Below are 20,047 nucleotides of genomic sequence, written 5' to 3'. Positions count from 1 at the left end.
ATTTTCTGCTCTCCAGGCTTAGGTTTCACCCAGCACATCACAGTGACCAGCCCCAAAAATTCCTCCTGGGGCTTGTTTATTAATATTTTTTTCCAGTTTAATAGAGAGACAAATTGCCAAACCCACCTGAAAGTCCCTGTATGATTTTCCAGGTGGGTTTCATTTTCAAGCCAGATGTTACCATTTTACCGGCTTCAGGTAAAACCCATCTCTCGCCAAGGCAGGAGGCAACCCCCCGCCAAACAGATCGAGCATCATTCGAAAAATTATGATGGAGCAAAATCAGATCAACCACAAATTCATTCTTCCCCCCCCTTCTCTCGCCCAGCTGCCCGAAGGACGCTCAAACGGCAGCAAAACCTTGTGCGTTTGCAGAGGGGGAAGCCTGCAGCCCACAGCTGCCTAGAAATGCTGTAAATTCATGGCTGAAATCGTCCAATATTCTGGTTTCTTCACTTGTGGTAGATGGTGTAGTAAAAGCCTGGTGCGTAGCCCAATTTCAGGGCACTCTCTGTGTTTCACTCTTTCCACATGAGTCAAACTAAAATGATTTTTTCTCAGTCTTACAAGTAGGGTTAATGCTCCTCTTCACTGAGTGGCAAATATTACTGCGACCGATGGGGTGTTTAATCATGCCGCAGAGAAATGGATGAGTCAAAATATGACTTTATTGAACCCTACCTATTTTAGCTGCTTTTTGACTCCGGTTTTAAAATGATGACGTGGAGGAGGGGAGCATTTGACTTGAACAACAGCGGGACGAAAATAGTGAAGTGGAAATTCACCTTCAGCTTGACATCCAGCCCTCCACGGGCGAGATTTTGAATTAAATACCTTGAGAAGCGATTCTTTGCCTGGCTGATGCCATTTGAGCTCAGCAGCCCAGTTCCATCCTCTCCCCGGGGGGCAAAGGTGTGGGGAGGGGGCAGCGGCTGCAGGGGATGACTGGGCTGCAGGGTGGGTTTTTCTGGGGTGCTTTTGGTCATCATTTCTCGGCGCTAAATAGAGGAAGAATAAGTTTCAAACGGAGCGTGTTTTGTTTTGTCACAGGAAGTGGAGAGAGCATTGGGAGAGCCCTGAGAGATCGACTTTAAAAAAATATATATATATGTATATATTCTGGCCAAAAAATATGATGTATTTTTGTCTGGCGTAAATAGGGGGTGAATATGGATGGCGGGGGAGCAGGGTGGCAGGACCCCCTCACCCAGCGTCCCAGGGGCAGAGGCTCGGGGCTGCGGTGGTCCGGCAGAGGAAGGCAGCCCTTCCTGGGGGGGCAGCTGGCAGCCGTGCCCCGTGCCGGGGAGGCCAAAATTGTGGCTGGCTCCCGGCGAGGGGCAAGCGGCCCTTCGGTGCCTCTGCTTTGGGAAACCGTTTGAGCTTTTTTTCGGGCAGGGCTCAGGCTCTGGCGCTGACGGCAGCGGCAACCTCAGGAAAAGGAGCTGGGTTTCACAATGTCTCATTCCTCCCCCAGCCGGGCTGCCCCGCCGGGCGTGCTAATTCTTTGAAAAACCCCAAAATTGGTTATTTCAAAGCCGGGGGTTAGTCGGGGATGGAGCGCACCACTTCCCTCTCCGGCAGCCCGGGAGAGCATCGCTCTGCCCCAGCCTTAAACCCTGCCGAGCCGGGGTGGGGGACGGCTGTGAGCCTTTCCTTTCAGTTTAACCACCCCCCAAAAAATGCCAGATTTAAGCCCCCCTGGTCCACGAGGACCGGCAGTGGCCAAAATCAACTCCCACCATTGGGCTTTGCTCTCTGGCACTTAGATGACTTTCATTTTATTTTTTAAATTATGCCTTCATCCTGCGGTATTAATTTGCTTTTTTGGTTTCGCTATTAATATTGAATAGGTGCTAGATTGGCGGCATTTGTTTTCGGTGGTAAATAACAGCTCAACTGATTTAATCCACACTGTGCTTAGAAAAGGAGGGCTCGACCGGGACGGCTGGGGTGGCTTCATGCCGATCGCTGGGAAAATACAGCGGAAAACGCTGTTCAGGAGCGGGAAATATCCAGCGAGTTATGTAGGGATGGGTTTGGTTTCGCCTGGGATGGGGAAATGAAAAGAATCCAAATTAAAATGAGGATGCTCAGGCAGGGTAGGGGGTGTGGGCTGGGGCTGGCTCAGAGCTGCCCAGTGCTGCCCTGGGGCTCTTCACTACTGTTGGGACAAAAATTTGGCCAGGTGATCATTCTGGGGTTAAATCTGCCCTTTTTCTCGTTGCGTTGTGGCTTTTCTCTGCCAGTATTTGAGGCTGTACCGTCACTGAAAGGTTGCAAACAGTTTTGGGAACAAGATGTCTGCCTAAAGCATGACAGAATTGGCCACAAATTGCAGATGAGACTGATAACAAAAGCCAACAACATAAAATATGTAGAAAAACAACACGTTAAAGGCTACAAGACCACTGAAGGGCTTTTTTGTGTGTTTTTTAACCAGTTCTCTTGCGATGGAAGTGAGAACACATGAAAAGAGAAATGCCTTTTTCTGTCTCTCTCGAATCAGATCCTCCCTCACCAAACCATGGCTGAACCCAGTGGCCGGGCTGCTGCTGGGCAGGGCAGCGTTGCCGGCACCTCCTGGGTGCTGGCAGCCTCTGCCTCCACCTGCCCCGGGTGCCTGCACCGTCCCACCCCAGCCCGGTGACTTTTAAAACCTTTGTTTTTGCAGCCAACAAGGACAGTTGAATGGGTTTGGGTTTTTCTTAACTTGAAGTCTATTTCACATGCAGCATGTCAGTAACCCAGGTTTTTTTCTCAAAGCGAAGGGGAAAACAGCCTGCAGCTACCTGCTGGGGGGGGAAATTCTTTGTTTGAATAAATTAGGCTTAGCTCAGAAATTGGGATGAGGTTTTTGTTTTTGTTCTACTTATTTAATCTTTGTTTTTATAAATAAATACAAATAACTCAAACTGAAACTCGATGGCTTTGGTGATAATAAAAGAGCAGCCCTGGGGAAATTTTCTTCATTAACATGTTCTTTCACAGCCCACACTCGGGGTTTCGGTAGGAAAACTGCTTAACCTTTTCAGCAGCAGCAGCAAACGCTTTTTGAAGTCCAGGCATGCTAAAACACGGGGTTCACATCACGAAGCTCACTGCGCATCACAGGGCTTTGCCTTTATTTTAGGGGCCACGAGTGGAGGAGAAATTATCTCATCCCCCAGCAGCATGGGGTTCCCCTGCCCTTTCTATCCTCAGTTCTCCCCTGTTCCCCATGCCAGGCAAGAAAATATGAAAATAACTCCACTGCTTCTTTTTGTTGTTGTTGTTTTTTTGATTTTTGCGGGGCAGCTCTGTGCTCGACCAGTTCCCTTACAGCGTACGAGTTTTTAGTATTTGCAGCTCACTTCCTGTATGAGGTTAGTTTGTTTATCATAAAAAACCTATTTTTAAACCCATTTCTGCCAATAAGTAATTTGAATGTTAATGTCAGGCACTCGTGGCTGTTCCCCCGTGTCCCGGCTGACAGGAGGGCTCTGCCGCTGCTGCTCCCAGGAGGGGTGGCCACTGGGATGCTGAGCCACCAGAACAGGTAAGGGCTGGAGGCCCCAGCACCCTCATGGCCCCAGCCCCACGTCTCCTCCTCCAGTGCTCAGGTGATTTATTTGTGTGTTTCAGGGAAGAAAAAAAAAAGGATTTCAGAAAAATGCTATTTTTTTTTTTTTTAACATGGGGCCATGTGCATCCATCCCACGGTGTCAGTGACGGCGTGGGGATGTGCAGCAATGCAGTGAGGCAGAGATGCAGCTCTCATTGCACTTTGCCTTTGCTCTTGCTCCTATGCTCTTTGCATCCTTCCTCGCATGCCATCCTCCAGCCTGCGCCCTTACAGAGATGCCAGTTAGAGCCAATTAGTGCCAGAGCCACGTGTCAGTGTGGGCAGTGGAGGGGATGCTCGGGGAACCCATGGTCTGCTGCTGTGTACATCCTCCCCCTCGGGGAAGGGCTAGTGTGCTGTCTTCCAGCCTTATTTCCCCTAATTAATATCCAAGATAATGATGTCTGTCAAAAAACTTTTCGCTTGGCACACAATGTCCCTAATTGGGCTGAGATGAAGCATGTGTTAATTAGCAGCAGCCCACCATGCTGGAAAGCAAAGGCTCCCCGCGTGCCCTCCTGGGAAAATTAACATACGAGCCTGTCAAAAGGCCGGCGAGGAGAAATTCATCAAAATGGGGGAGAAACGGCCCCGTATCCCCGCGAGAGTCTCTGACCTCTCCCAGCCCCAATGAGCAATGCAGCACAAAGCAAGCCATTGCCGCAACATCTGAGGTCTTCTTGGCTCCGTAGGACCAACCTTTGTAGGTACGGTGGTATCACCAACAGAAATAACCCAGTAGTCTCGCTTTTATAGTGTAGCTTAAGCTTTGCAGGTCTGAATTTTTACAACTCCCGAGAAAAGATCCAGAATAGGTTTTGGATGCTGGGGAAGTGGCTTGCAGGCACCATGCAGAGCCCTTGCTGGTGGACAGTGGAAAGGTCCCCTTGGTCCTGCCATCCTTGGGCTTGTCTTACACCAAATAAATGCATGCCCAGCCCCGTTACAGTGTTTATAACGTTATTGCTTCTATGGACCTCCCCAGCCATGTGCCAGGGCAGCCTGAGCAACCCTGACTGCAGCTAGATGTCTCCCATCCCTGTCTATGCTGGGTTTGACCAGAGGAGAGGGCTACCATCCTAGAACCTGCCAGAAACACAAGAAAACCCGCTGGAAACAGTGAGCTTTGTTGCAATATGAAAATCAGATGCAAAGCTCTGTGGGTATTTTTAGCTGTTTAAGGCCGAACAGGTGTTTGAAAGGTCAGATGCGAGTCATTGGAAAAAAAAATTACATATATATATTGAGAGCCTGGCAGCATGGCGGCGTCACTCCCGTGGCACTGGATGGCTGTGGTGTGGCAGCCATCAGCCATTCGGCTCTGCCGAAGCCGCAGTGTTCAGCCCACGTCTGATGGGTGCTTTGTGTGTACCCTCAACCCCCACCCCCCTGGTAAGTGCAACACGCAACGTTAGCACCCAGCCGGGCACCTCACCGTTGGCTTCAGCTGCTCGCCATTCCTGAGGCAGGCAGGGGGTAAGGACACAGGAATGCCCTGGGCTGGTTTGGAGCTGGTCTGGACGGGCTGAGGTCGTGTCTGTCCTTAACAGTGTGCACACAAGGCGATCATGAGTGCTTGGGGAGGGGGCGAGTGTAGAAAGGCTTCCTTCTGATGGTGGCGGGGCTCCGTGGCAGTGAGGCTTTCGGGTGGCTTTTTCCACGAGCAATTTTTTTTCCTTTTCAAGGAATAAAGGAAGTTTGTCATCCTTCAAACAAAATTGCATGTGGCTTTAATTAGTTACTAAGGCAAAAATTTAAGACCACAGAAAGAAAGGGCCTGTCTCTTGGGGAGGACCCAGATGATGTGTTTTTCGTGGACCCAGGCCACGGCCAGCCTGGGCCATGACCACCTTTGATCTTGGCCATGGCTGCCAACCTGAGCCGTGACCACCTGTCATCCTGGCCACAGTCAACCTGCGCCGTGACCTTTGACTTGGCCCTGGCCAATCGAGACCTGGTGATGGGCAAGTGCGTGCCCAGAGGCAAGATCCCGCCACTGCTTCGTGTTGCCAGCAGGGCAGCGTTTCTCTTCCCTATTGTCTCACCAAGGTCACCAGGTTCAGGCAGGCAGTGAGCTCCTTCCAACATGAGTCACGGCAAAGACAAATGGAGAGCATGAGGGGTGACAATTTGCCAGCACAGGTTGGTGGGCTTCCAAACGCCAACAGGACCGAAGAGCCACAGGCAGAGTAGGTCCAGCAGCTGCCAGAGCCCTGGCTGGGCAATAGAGCCTTTTTTTTTTTTTTTTTTTTTTTTTTTTTGAGTTAAAGAAGCCCCCAAAATAGCACCTGAAACCAATAAACTTCCCTTTCAGGAACTTCTGTAATTTGAAACACACACAAGAACAAAAAAAAAAAAAAATCCAGAATTTTTTGAAGTTGTTTGTCAAGTAGGACTTTTGGGTTTGTTTTTAAATACATTGCAGCTGGTGAGCACTGGGGTGCAGGAGCACTCAGCACAGCACCAGTCAGCTTGACCTGCAGCTTCCCAGGGACTTCTCAGTCTGCTTTTCCTCCCAGTTTCTTCCTGCCTTTCAGCCTCTCCAGCTGACGCACGGTCCCACATTGCGTCACACAACCCAAAACCCAGCCGCCCAGCTGATATTTCGGAACAAAGCAGCTAAAAATATCCACGCCCCTGCACTCGGGATGGACCAGCAGCTCGTCACTTTTGAGCAAAATGAAAAAAAATCACACACCGAGCCCACGACCATGCTTACCAGCTTGACAGCTGTGCTTAATAACATCACTGCAGCCCCTAGAAACGGGAGTTGAAGGGGATGCCAGGCAACTGCGGGTCCCCTCTTTCCCCCCTGCCTCCTTTTCGGCATGCAGTGCTCTCCCTCCCTCCACAACCATCGTTATCAATCCTCTTATTTTACTTATTAGCCTTTAAAACAATTTATTAGGGTCTTCCAAAAGAAGTATAAAAAAGGGAAAAAAAACCCCAAAACCCCTCAAGGCAACATCTTATAAACCAGCTTCATTTAACAGGCACATTTCAGTGTCCCGGGAACTTCAAAGCGCCTTGGAGCAGAAGGAAACCTCGGATACGCACCCACATCCTGGATCTGGGCGAGAACTGGTGACAAACAGGGAGAACCAGTGCTAAAGCAGCAAATATCCCCTCCCCAGCCCTTCCTCAGGTGATCCTCAAGCCCCCAAAGAAAACAACACTCATGACTAATAGTTGAAAGTTTTTATTCATATAAAACTCATTAAGAACATAAAAGATTGCATCTTAAAAAAAATCTGCAATTATTTACAGCAGTATTGCACAAGTAAAGTGGCAATTACCCTGTCCAAAATTCATCAGTGCAAAACACAAGTAAGCCAGGGAAATCGCAGTAAAAATGCTACATACGCTGGGTCCTGTGAAACAAGTTAGTGATTCATCAGCACATCCGTGTGCACTGGGGTGGTTGTACCTGATGTTAAAGCTGGCCCAGGGAAAGTGGCCGAGGTGGAGGAAAATGTGGCTTTAAAAAGGGGGTGGCAAAAGTCACGGGGATGTAGAAGCCAAATTCCCACGGAATTTCACTAATGCTGAAGTCTGACGTGCCTAAATCACTACTGGAAAGTGGGACTTAGGCACTTCGAGAAAAAAAAAAAAAAAATAAATCTCATTATCCAAACCATGCTGGCTGTGGTGCCAGGAGAAGACAGTGCTTTGGAAGGTGATCCATCACTTACTGCAGGGGCAGGGAGGAGAGGAGGGGAAACAAAATCTTTACATGAACTTAAATAAGCAGAAAATAAATATACAACATTTCTACAAGTTACAGCATTATGGAACAGTAGAGTGCATTAATTACACAGGGGGGGAAAAAAAGAATCTACAGTATTTATCAAGTTCAACTAATAAAAAAGTTTAGAAAAAAACAGTAATTTTTTTTACTTATTATAAGCTGTACAAAACTTACAAGTGAGAAAGGAAAGGAAATACATTGCACAGATACTTGGCTCAGATGATGAAAATAATATGGTGCTCTACTCTAATAAATATTCAGGTATTTACAGTTATGGAAGAGAGGAGAAGCATTAACCCATTGTGTGAGATTGCCCGGGAGTAAATCTGGTTTCCTCACAACCAAGGAAAACTCTTCATCACATCCTTTTGGCAGAACAGAGACCACAGGTTACACTTAAAATGACCGAGTGCAGGTCAGCCAATGCGGCCAAAGCAAGCACAATCCCTATTTAAAAACATCATTCTTCCGTTTAGAGACATATTGGGTTTTTTTCCCCCCTAAACTTCACAACTCTACGGGGGTGAAACCTGTTTTTTGGGGGGCTATTTTGCCTACGTCTGCCTTCTGGCCAGGAACACTTCCTATGGAGAAGTCCCAGGCAGACGGTGCCAATACCTCAGGGCTTTTTTCCCCTCCTTTAAAATTAATGTAATTTTTATCTCCATCGTTGGCTGGGGCAGCCCTGCAGGAAGGACGGGGTAAAGTGCTTGGCGTTTCTTTGGTGTACTCCAAGGGACACATTCTGGGCGGCATGGTGCCGGGATGCTGTAAGGCTGCGAGACCCAAAAGCACCATTTCATCCACTGACAAGGGATGAAACACAACTGAGGGGAAAAAAGCTTGTTTGGTTTCCTCCTCTGCTGCCGAATTTTTTTTATTTTTTTTTTCCTCCTTTCATCAACAGCCATGCAAGTCCATGTAGGTTCCCAGGGGGAACCTGCGGCAGCAGCCTCCCTGCTGGGGTTTCCTACATAAACCCTACTGAAAAAAAGTGACGGCTCAAGCACGGCTAAGGCAGCACGGCTACGGTGAGCCAAAACCAAGGGGACAAGGAGCAGGAACCTGTCCTGGCCAAGCTCACCAGATATTTTAACCGCTCACTCTCTACCAGTGCAAACACGCCCCTCCCCATCTCTAAAATACCCTTCCCAAAACATCCCCTGCTCCTGCAGCTGAGGCCAACTCCTGCAACCAATGCTCATCTTGCAGGTCCAAACAAAGATAACTAAAAATTTAAAATAAAAATTAAAAATTGCTCTGTAATCCTCCAAAGGAGTGCAATCAGAGGCACACAGCCCTGCACTGACACCACAGCTCTCCACCTACCTGACAGGCACAGGCAGCCAGCGCATAGAGGTCAGATTGTACAGTTTGTCCATCATTAAAAACATTAATAATCATACATGGCACTCAACAGCTTCTCCCTGCATGCATATTGCAGGAAAAACCGCTATGGAGGGTTGGGTTTGGTTTTTTCCCTGTTTTTTTTTTTTTTTTTTTTCTTTTTTCCTATTGTGCTGGTGAAACCAGAAATAAAACCGCGGCATTTGGAAGTGGGTTTGAGGACCACCCGCACCAGCCAGAGGAAAGGGGCAGCTCCGGAGGCAGAGAGGGGTACCTTTGTGCATAGATACAAGGGTGGCTGGAGCAGCCGCCCCCCAAAAGCACCCACCCGTGAGATGAACCAGAGACCACGGGGGAGCCCGAGGCAACAGACCTGCTTCTTCCAACAAGCCCCTGGGGCGCTTCCAGCAAGGCTGCATGATCGCCACGTGGAAGGGGAGATGGCCTGCGACAGCATCAAGCACCCGGTCAGGTCTTCCCAGGGGAAGGAGGGCAGTTTGGGAGGAGACGTGGCAGTGGATGGGGAGCAGACCCCACGCAGCAAGTCCCCAGGTGGATCCATACCAGGTCGGCATCCCTCAGGCTCCTCTTCCAGCGGCATCCCTGCACACGAGCATCCGGGGCCTTCACACTGCTGGTCCTGTCCCACTCATTCCCTTGGCTCCAGGCTGTCCTGTCCAAACACAGGAGGATCCCAGGGGGGGGAAAAAGAAAAAAAAAAAAAATCCAACACCTGAAAAACCCTCCTGGGTCCAACAGCAAGGTACAAGCCACAACTTAAAGCAGTTCCTGAAGGTGTGCAGCAGGAGTTGTTGTCTCCGGGTGCAAAGCTGCGGTGTGCTGGGAACTGTTTTTACCTGCCTCCGAGAACGTTTTATTGCTGAATTACTCAGTCACCAACACCATATATTATATATAACATTATACAATACATAAGCGTTTTCACATGTTTTATAGAAAGAATTTCTAAAAAAGGCAACCTGGTGGATTGGTTTTTTGTTTGGTTGGTTGTGATATTTTGGACCCTGGAAGTCTGACAGCTAAGTCTTGAAATTCAGAGTGTAAAAGAAAAAAAACATATATATAAAAAAAAAAAAAATCAGTCAGCAGGAAATAGGCTATTTGCATGATGCAAATGGAGTTGAATTTGGGGTAGCATTAGGTATTTACAGGTAAAAGAAGTGCTGATTTAAATCCCTCTGCCCTTCTCCATCCCATCGCAGTCATCCTTTTTTGTGAGCAAATGCCCAGGAGGCAAAGGGAGAGGCGAGGGCTCCATGAGTCTCTGTGGTAAGGTCTGCAAGGCAAACTAAGGCGGCTCTGCCCACCAGCTGGCTCAGGCTTTCCTTTCCCCTGCTGCAGGGCTTATCCCAGGCAAGCCGACAGGTTTCCAGAAATGACGACAAAAAAGAATATCCCATTGCCATCGAACATTTTCTGAGACTCTTCTGGAAAAATTAAAAAAAAAAAAAAAAAAAAGAGTTGAGAGAAATGCAGTAAACACCACTCTCTGACAAAATCCTGCATCAGAGAGCCCCAGCAGGTTGGTGTGGGATGTCCACCCTCATCTGACGGTCCCTGCTGTGTGTCCTGGGGGAGAGGCAGGGTGGGAGCCCCGTGTCTGTCCGTCCTCCCCAGGCTTTCTCAACGAGTAAACAAGTCCTTGCACCTCGGGATGTGCCCAGTGCTCACTGCATCCTCCAGATGAGGCGGATGATGTAACGCAGGAGGCGCAAAATGACGATCTGGGGGTTTCCTGCTTGGTTATCCAAGAAACCCTAAAAAGAAAGAGGAGGAAAAAAAACCCCAAACAATAAGAGAAAACCAAACAAGACAGTGACTTCAATTTCCAGCACGAAGGCCCTGTGCTACAAACACCTTCTGTGGTGCCATGCAGATATTTCAGATGCGCGAAATCAAGCATTTTATGAAGAATGAAAATAAACCCTGCGACCTTTCATGTTTTCCTTCAATAAAAAGCTTTATAATACTCCAAGGGTCGAAGCTGCCCACTCCCAGCCGTGTTTGCCTTGAAAGCGGCTGCCCCGCTGCCGCTCCACAGCGATGTCACATGCAAGTCCCTGCACGTGGGCACAGCCAGCACACAATGCTGCCAGGAGGTCTGAAACATGGCAGACGAGCAGTAAGCCCCACTAGCAGAGTCAGGGGCTTTTAAAAGCCACAGTGTGGGAAGGCTGAGAGGAGAAAAATTAGAAAATAAAAAAAACTAGCCCCTCAGCAGGCAGAGCAGCATCAGTCTCTGCACAGTCAGGCCCCCGCCTGCGGTGACAGTGTGCGGATTTTAGTTCAGAGCGCTCCAGGCGTAACCACCACCTCATTCACAAAACACGGCGAGCCGGACATGGCAGCAAAACGCTCCTCCCTGGAGCGAGGGATCTTTTATCACAACAGCACGCAACGAAAAGAAAAAGGAGTAATCGCCAAACAAGCATTTATTTTTCAAACCCTTTTTTAGGGCAAAAGAACAACACAAACATCCCCCCCTCTCCCTCTCTAACACCCCAAAGCAATCCGATTCAGGCTATATTTAGTGCAGTAAAATCATGCCCATGCATGCCCCAGAGAGAAAAATTACACTGTTTACACCGATATGCAAACTGCCCTCCCCACTACGGGGGCGTAGCACAGGCGGTCCTGCAGCGGGGAGCTGTTGCCATGGAGAGACGATGCTCGAGCATCCCCTGGCTAGGTGGGCATCAGGTCCCTGCACGAGTGAGATTTACCCACCTGGGAGCTGTCCCCCCACTATCACCACGCTAAGCCCACCGCGCTGGCTGACTGTCAACTCAGCAGAGAGCAAGGAAAAAAAACCGAACCAAAACCCCCCAACAGACTTAAGAGAAGGATGCAAGAGAAACAACCAAAATTAGGTTTTCTTTAACAAAGAGGTATAAAAACCAAAGTTAGTGAGTTGAAACAAGACATTTTCCACCTCTGCAGGCAGCTCAGCTGTGGGCAGCAAATCTTGGGGCACACAATGGTGGCCAAGCAATGCACCCTCTGCCGGCAATAGCCTCAGCGCAGAGTTGGTCTCCACGGCCAGAGAGGCCCATGGCCATCTCCACTTGCTGGACCCATGAGCTTTGTCAGGGCAAAGAGGGGCTGGATGGCAAGTTGTCCAAATTCCTGTTGTCTTGCCCAAGAGACTGTCCCCAGGGGGGATGATGCGCAGAACACACCAATGGGAAACATGATGGGGAACATGTGGCCCCAACCAGTCCGACAGCTCCGACCTGCCCAGCAAGTGCCGTTTTGGCAGGGCTCTTAGTTCCCCATTTCTAACCTCATGCTTAAAGGGCAAACCCCAGTGAGCAGCAGAGCTAGGCATGCTGGTAAGGTGTCCTACCTGCCCTTCCCGACGAAGGGCTACAGCTCTGCAGAGACCACCTTTTCTCCAAAGCAGCCAGACCGCTTGTGGAAGGAAAAGACACCTTTCCATGAAGCAACAACCAAGTGCTTCAATAATTCTACAGCAATTGCTTAAATGCTCTGAAACCCCCTCCTTTCTGTGCGCAAGAAGTGAGAATTCGTCCGATGCTAAATAAGCCAGGTACAAAGTGTTTTTAGGGTCATGCATGACAGCCTCTGCTTGTGTCATCTAGCAAGCAGGACATGGTCCTCTGCATTTCACTTCTCTCCCTGGGGCAGCAGGTTGGAAGCTTGGCCACAGCACTGGGAACCACCTTGTGCAAACCTGTGCAATGCTCCATGGCCCAGCACCTGCACCCCATCCCACTGCCAGCTTCACTCCCACCCTCTCAGACCTGCGAGGAAAACCCTTTCCCACCCCTCCTTGGTCTCCAGTTAAATTCACGCCCTCTTATACACCAGGCAGCACAGACTGCGGTTCAGTATGGAGCAGCACGATATGCACAGCACAGGTTTCCAGTGCGCAAAGTCCCACACACAGCAGCAGTGAGGGAGCCGGTCCCCACAAGATAACGCAGGGAGGACATTCCTGCTCATCACAGGCCTCTTCCCAGAAGGCTCTCACAGGACCCGAGAAGGGATGGCATGGCTCTCTGCATTTCTGCCAGCCCTTCTGGGTCAGCTTGCCACTAACAAGGCACCTTCAGCTTTCTGAATGCCAGTAGGATTGGCTCCATACCTACCTTTCATAGAAAAGATGTCCTTTAAACAAACAAACAAAAAAAGCAGGTATTCTGCATCACGAGGGATCAGCCTGGATGGGGGAGGCTGGAAGACGTATGTTCTGGATTTGGGATAAAATGCAGCTTATTGCCAATTTCTTGCGGGTCAGGAAAGCCAAAGCATTTGGAAAGAAAATGGAGCCAGCGGGTAAGTCTCCAGCAAGGCGAGGCAGAGAGGCCATGCAGAAGGAGACAGACTGTGGCATCCTGGCACTCGTTTTGGGAGAGAGCCCCTGCCTACAGGCATCTGCCATCCAGACCCTGGGAGCGGTGAGGAAACACGCTGCAGGAGTGACTCACAAGACAGGAAGGATGGATAAAGATCCAGGCAGTCAGCATTTCGTCACCAACGTTGCTACCTAACGTGCTTCTGACTCCTCTTTCCACAGACGAGCACAAGGGCGAGTTGATGGACCAGAAACCACATGTATGAACATGCAGCCGTCAATAATAATCAGCAGGCAAGTTACTGGCTAACGTCGCTCTTCTGAAAACTACTGTTACTTCATCTCTCTGGGTTTGTTTGTTTTGGGATTGTTTGGTTTTTTTTTTTTTTACATTAGTGCCACCTATTTTTGTTGCAACACTCAAAGGTGAGAGAGTTTACAGTCTTATAAATACACATTTCAAAACAGCTCTGGCAGATTCTTTGTAAAAAAAATACATTATCAGACCAAGTCCATCCCTGTTTCATATTTGCAACTATGCTTTCCACACACACAATCCTCGGCAGCAGGAATTTGGGAGCCGGGCACAGAAACTTGCCACATTCGCTCCCTGCTTGTTTTCCTAAAAACACCAGAGTCGGCACCCGACTGCTCCCCAGCTCCCAGCTGGGCACCGCTTCCAGAGGGGCTCTTCCCAACACCACCCCAAAAATACCCCAACACACCCAAACTTTCTCAGTCTTTTAGAAGTTTCTTCCTCATTATCGTCAGGTCCCGTCCCAATCCAGCAACATGCTTTATTGGCCCTGGGTGCTATGAAATATACCGCGAACTTCGTACTCGAAAACCTCAAGTCCCAGTTTAAAGGTTATTTTTAATTGACTTAATGACGCTGCAGCAGCAGACAACTCGCTGGCGCAGGCAGCACACCCCTGCGTCCAGGCGAACACAACCACCCGCGCATCCTTTTCTACATTTGAGTGAACGAAACATTCACCGCAGAACTAGTTTCCAGAGATGATTAAGCTTTTCCCTTTTAGAGACCGTGCGTAAAGAAATGGAAAGTAAAAAGGTGAAAGTTACCCTTCTCGGACAATAGGAGGCATTGAATTCGTCTCCGATGCGCCGCAGCTCCTGTGCAATCCAGATTTCGGGCTGTACGTCTTCTGCTAGCGAGTGGGACTGCCACTGGGAAGCTGCAGGGAACAAAACCGGAGCGTTTGAAACCGATGAACAACAGAAGAATAAATACTCTATTCAACTTTGGCAAGAGTCGATGGACTACTACGATTTCTTTGTTATTATTGCTATTTTAAATTTTTTTTAAATACAGTTCCTAGGAGTTGTGCAGGTGCCAGGCTGCTAGGGCCTGCCAATTGCATGCAGTGCAAATGGCACTCATTGCATAAGACGTGCATCACAGGACAGGCTTTTATTCATTATTATTATTATTAGGCTATTATCCATTATTTTTTTAACTACAGGCTTCACTTAGGAGCATCTCCTCTGGCACATCCAAGCATCAGTCCCCTCTTAAATAGGCAGGAAAGCAGAGATGCCGCTCTCCAATTTCTTTCCCTAGCGAAACCTTCTCTTCCCCCTCTTTCTAAATCGTTTTCTTTTCTTGCAGGCACAGCAGCAACTTCTCCTCTAACCTTAAAAAACCTCTGTCTGGATAGTTTAATTGAATTCTCACATTTCCTCCCCAAACAGTTCTGAAGTGCTCAACAAGAAAAGGAAAATGATTGGTTTTGTCATACTGAGAAGAAAGCCACAATTGGATTTGTACACCAAGAAACCACGCTTCCAGCAAACTGAAGGACTTTCTATCTGCAGGAGGGAATCGGGACACTCGCCTCTCAAACTGCACCTTCCTGCACTTTAGTAGAAAATAAATTCGACACGAGAAAACAGTGCTGGCTTATAAAAGAAGAAAACAAAGAACTAATGCTTCAATCATACTGTACTATACATAGCTATTGTAGTCTCCATTTTAAGAAGTTATTAGACACGTGATAAAGCCACCGCACAATCCCCCAAATAGCTGGGGCAGAATGAAGCAGCCTGTGACCAAGGCAGGACCCTGTACAGTACCTGCGCTGCCTCTTCCCCCTCCCAGAAACACAAGCTCAGGATCCCAGCAAGAATCACAGCCTTAAAGAAAACAAACAAACAAAAAAACCCAACCCCGCACAATTCAGGAAAAAAAAAAAAAACAGCACCGTGCAAAACAAAACAGAATGTTTTGGCACAATGGCTCAGAAGGAATCACAAGGGAATAGAAAAAGCTTCCAATCTCAAAATATTCAAAGGATTAGTGGGCCAGTAAAAAAAAAAAATTAAATAAAAGCCTGGCTCCAACCTGACTGGAAAATGTACTCCCAAGCCAAACTAGCACTGCTTGGCTCGGGATCTGTTTTGTTTTCACGCTGTAGTAGCACAGGAGTAGTACCCGCCGCCTGCCCAGGGACGGCCCCAGCGTATTTATTTTCCTCGCTGGTGAATGAAACGCGGTGCAGCCCTCGCGATACTCCACCCCGGTGCTCCGGGAACGCAAACAGGATTTCGGCCGGGGCGGGGCAATCATCCGAAATCCCACCACCGTCACCAGAGCCAGCCCCGGGCTGCCTTTCCCAGCAAGAGCTAAGCTAGGAGAAAAAAAGGAGATGGGACAAAAAGATGCAAAGAGACCCAGGGATGGAGAGAAAACTGCATGGGGGAGAGAGGTACTGCTCCCTCTCTATGCTTTCTCCCTTCTCCATCCTTCCCCCCCGTCCCAGCATTGTACCCAAGAGCTCACCCGCTCGCGCGATCAAGGCTGGGGTTGGTGGCTGAGAGCGAAATCGGGCTGAGGTTTTCAGAAAGGACTTTCTGTGGTACTGCCAAACGGCGGCGTCAAAAGGGTCCAGTCATAACTGGTCCCAAAACCCGTCAGAGGTGCTTTCGGGGGGGCCCCCAGTCATATTGCGAGCCAGCGCCCGCTGCCAAAGGCAAGATGGCTGCCGCGGGGATGGGGCCAAACCAAGAGGCCACCAGCACCCCTGAGACGCCTGCATCTCGCTCCAGCCCACGGGATGCTCCAGCCAGGGACCGGTACAGCAATGCTGCAGTCCCTGCTCAGAAGGAAAAAAAAAACCCAAACCAACCCCAAATCGCACCTCCACCTCCCAGTCTTGGTTACCCAACCCCCCCTGGGGAAAACCTCGGAGAACGGCTTCAGATGAACCGTGCATGAAGTCCAGAGAGAAAACGGCAGCAGCTCTGAAGCGAGAGCAACGGGAACGACACTGCAACACAGCTCACGGTTTCCCCCTTAAATTCAGCTATTACACCCAGAGGATCTTCTTCACAGGCAAGAAGAGGTTCATGCTGCTTCTTTCCCCTCTTCCACAGTGCAGGAAAACACACCAGGATCCAAAGAGCACCGACAAACCCCATTTACAGAGCACTTGCATGTGCCTGCTCCAAACACATCCCAAAAACCCATGTGCAAACCCTGCACTCCCATGCCTTCAGACCAAGCTGCTCTTTGAACACAAAAAAAACAACAAAATGAAACTATCAGCTCCTGTTAAGAGCCAAAAACTTGAAATATTAGTGTAGAATTTGACACAGCCTTGAAATATTAGTGTAGAATTTGACACAGCCCCACTGAAAGGTGGGTTTCTCATCTCATGTGACTATGGCGAGCGCTCCCACAGACACACCATCCCCATGCACAATGAACTCATCCCTGCTCCTCTTACTCACCCCCAAAAGCATCTTCCCACATACGCTGAGCCAGCACTGCACCACTTCCCACCTCCCATCCAACAACACCCCTCGCTGCTTTCCTCTCATTTCCCCCCAAAAATGGCTTTGGAGGCAGTCAGCTGTACCCCCTCACACTGTCAGAGAAGCTAGGCAGCCCAACGCATCACTGCCCATCAACTCCCATGCCACAACACCTCTTCCTCCAGTAACCAGTGCTTGCTCACACATCCACATGCAACCGAAGGTGTCCTGTAATTCCCCAGGGCTGCCTCCACCTTTTTCGTCTGGCAGAGGCACTTTCAGCACTTAATTATTATTTGGGTCATCATCACTGAAAACGCTGGGGAAGCTTTTACGAGGTTTAGAAGAGGCAGCTTCAAGGCAGAGCACGCTCTTGCTTTGCTCGACCAGCCTTGGAAACCGTCCATGGGAGAGGCCGAGAGCACCTATCACACACAAACTGCTCTTGCTTACAGGAAACGCCTGTTTATTATTATTATTATTATTAAAGGCCACTTGCTGACGCTTCCTAGAGCAGCTCTCCATCCCTCAGTCCACAGTCAGTGCCTTACAACAGATAAAAATCAGCATGTAAAAACACAACAAAAAGTTATACTCTCTGCTTCCTTGCAGAGGGACTGACCCGTTTCCGCACGGAAAACTTAACGGCACACATCCGGCAGGACACCGAGGAAGAGGTGTGCAAGGAAAACTCACAGCCCTTTCTCAAGGCGAGCTGCGCAGTAAGTCACAGCCTGGGAGCTGCAGTCCCTGCCCGGGGATAAAACAGCTCCACAGATCCACACTCCCAGCTTAATCGTGTTTGAGAGTAGCCAAGGGTCCCATTTAAACAGCTCAAGTATTTTCCATTTGCTTATAGTTGTTTAGGATGATGCCCCTAGCAACAATAACAGAACAAAAGCTCCAGTAAAATCAGCATTTCAACAGCTTTCCTACAGCAATGAAAAAGCAGGAGCTCAGAAAAATCAGGGAAAACTTCAGTTTCATCCCGGAGCGCACACACCCCCTTCGCCCTCCCCAAAACAAAAAAAGTCCCTCGCTACTAAAACATTGGCTGCAGCTCTCCCTGCTGAGGAACTCCAGCATCCTTGCCTGGCTGTGCCACGTGTGTTTGTGCTACATGATATTGTGAAACTTGCATTAAGCTGTAATTACTGCAATAATGTCAGAAAATCTTTCCTAAGGGCATATTACAGTAAGCCCTCTGCAGCTGTAACCACAGCCATTAACCAGGGGGGGAGAAAAAAAAACCAAAACACAACAAAAAAAGAACATGTTTTGATCATGTAAAGCTTGGAGTTGGTGCTTGTTATCCCTGGAGAAGCGCTACCAACACAGTACCTGCCTTGCTTCCACCTTACCCCTGTTTCTCCCAGCGGAAGTTAAAAGGTTTCCTCTAATTAAGGGAATTAATTACGAGAGGGGAAAGGCATCGCTGGATGGGTCAAGCGGCTCCGGCAGGCATGTTTTCCCCACCACTAGAGGCTTCAACCCAGCCTTACCTGCTGAGCCACATGTAAACACATGCCCGCCCGCTACCACGCTGCTTTCAAGTACCAATTTCGGGTTTCACCAAAACAAGCAGGACTTTCATGACCCTAGCACCTATGACACATGTGGCTTCTCAAGAAAGAAACAGGAGCAGAAAAATGAGCGAGAAGTCACTTACCTCACAGCAGCGTGCAAACCCTGGCGAAGAGCAACACGTAAAGCCTTGCGAGAAGCAAGCCCGGACTAGGAAGCTGGATTTAAACAACTTTGTCCCCTCCTCCCCAGGCAGGGACTGACCCACTCCGGAAAAGAATAAAAATAATAATTAAAAAAAAAAAAGCGCCGAGCGAGCCGGTGTTCCCCAGCAGCACGTTTGCTCGGCGGGCCTGGCCAGCTTGCAAAAATCCCACACCTCTGGCTTGCCCGGGCAGGCATCCAGCCCACCGCCAGCCCCAAATCAGCCGGGCCGCCCGCTGCCAGCCCCCCATGCGCCCCACGGCTTGCCCCGGCACGGGGTCAAGGCCCCGGCGAGGCCTTTCGCAACTGCCCCGCAGGGGCACGGCGGGTGCCCGGGCAGGGTGCCGCAGGGCGTCGGGCGCAGCGAGATGGCGGGACATGGCGGGTGCTGCCGCAGGTGCCCAGCAGCACGGGGCATCGCTGCGAAAAGCTGCGCGTCGCACCTTTGAGCGGAGAAACCAACAGGGTGAGGAGCGGGAGGTGCTGCTGGCGGGCGGCGGGGAGTGCGAAGACGGCGAGGGGAGCCCGGTGGGCTGGTTTTGCGTGCTCCCACCGGCGCAGCCCCTGGTCCCGTCCCGTTCCCCCCCCCACCCCCCTAGACGCCTTACCCATGGCGCTGAGGCAGTGGCTGAGGGCCTGGCAGGGAGGGCTGGGGGTCTGCGTGGCCTTGTCGCAGCTGAGGGGCGCGGGGCTGCGCTCGGCGTCGAAGGAGAAGTACCCGCTGGAGGAGCGCGACAGCAGCGGCGACCTCCGCACGAAGATGAAGAGGGGCGAGCGGGTGGCGAAGGGCCCGGGGCTGGCGGGCGGGCCCCGCGGCGGAGGCCCCGCCGCGGCGGTGGCGGCGGAGCCGGGCAGGGCGGCGGGAGCGCCGGGGCGCAGCTGCGCGGCCGGGCCCGGCCCCTCCGCCGGCGGCAGCCGCCCGCCCTCGCCGTCGCGTTGCGCCTTCACCTCGGGGGGCTGCTTGGCCATCGGGGCTGCCTGCGGGCGGAGCGGGACGGCGTGAGCCGAGCGGCGGCGTGAGGCGGGCGGGAGCGCAGCCGCCGCCGCCGCTGGCCCCGTCCCGGCCCCTCCCGGCCCCCCCGCCCGGCCCCATTGTTCTGCCGAAAGTGCTGAGGCGGCAGCTCCGCGCCGCGCCGCCTCCCGCCGTCCCGCCGCCGCCACCGCCCCCCGCCTCGCCCGCCCCCCGCCTCGCCTCTCCCCCGTCCCCCGCTCACGGTGCTCCCCGCCGGCTGCGGCGGAGCGGGGCGCCGGGCCGCGGGCTGGCGGCGGTGTGCGCGGCGGCCCTGCCCCTGCGCCTGCCCCGGGCCCGGCACCGCCTCCCCCGCCGCGCCCCGCCCCGTGTTTACAGCACCGCCGCGCCCCGCCCCGCCCGCGGGCAGCGCCGCCGCTCTCCGGCGGCGCGGGACGGTGCGGAGCGGTGCGGCGCCTCCCGGCCCTGCGCCCACCTCTGCGCTCTGCGGGCGGCCCCGCTCCTGCTGGGTCTGACCGCTGGCGTCCGCCGGCACCGCCC

At 51.1% G+C, this 20,047-nt stretch overlaps 1 protein-coding gene across 4 annotated transcripts; it reads right to left on the bottom strand.

The window, feature by feature from the left end:
- Positions 1-6,823: 6,823 nt before the first annotated feature.
- Positions 6,824-19,571, bottom strand: BCL2L11 (BCL2 like 11). 4 transcript variants are annotated; one of them, XM_075413659.1, is made up of 4 exons: positions 19,372-19,571; positions 19,146-19,233; positions 14,119-14,231; positions 6,824-10,474 (listed from the first exon to the last, which is right to left on the bottom strand). In XM_075413659.1, exons 1-4 carry the CDS (start codon positions 19,504-19,506, stop codon positions 10,385-10,387), a joined length of 426 nt encoding a protein of 141 aa, XP_075269774.1. In that variant the 5' UTR covers positions 19,507-19,571; the 3' UTR covers positions 6,824-10,384. The 4 variants fall into 4 exon arrangements, with proteins under 4 accessions (XP_075269774.1, XP_075269771.1, XP_075269773.1 ...); XM_075413656.1 differs by having other exon boundaries at positions 19,146-19,571; XM_075413658.1 differs by having other exon boundaries at positions 6,824-9,369; positions 19,146-19,571.
- Positions 19,572-20,047: the final 476 nt, after the last annotated feature.

This window comes from Opisthocomus hoazin, chromosome 2, assembly GCF_030867145.1.
Source record: "Opisthocomus hoazin isolate bOpiHoa1 chromosome 2, bOpiHoa1.hap1, whole genome shotgun sequence".
Lineage (NCBI taxonomy): Eukaryota > Metazoa > Chordata > Aves > Opisthocomiformes > Opisthocomidae > Opisthocomus > Opisthocomus hoazin.
Note: the sequence above shows the minus strand (reverse complement) of the source record. Positions and strands in the feature narration are given on the sequence as shown.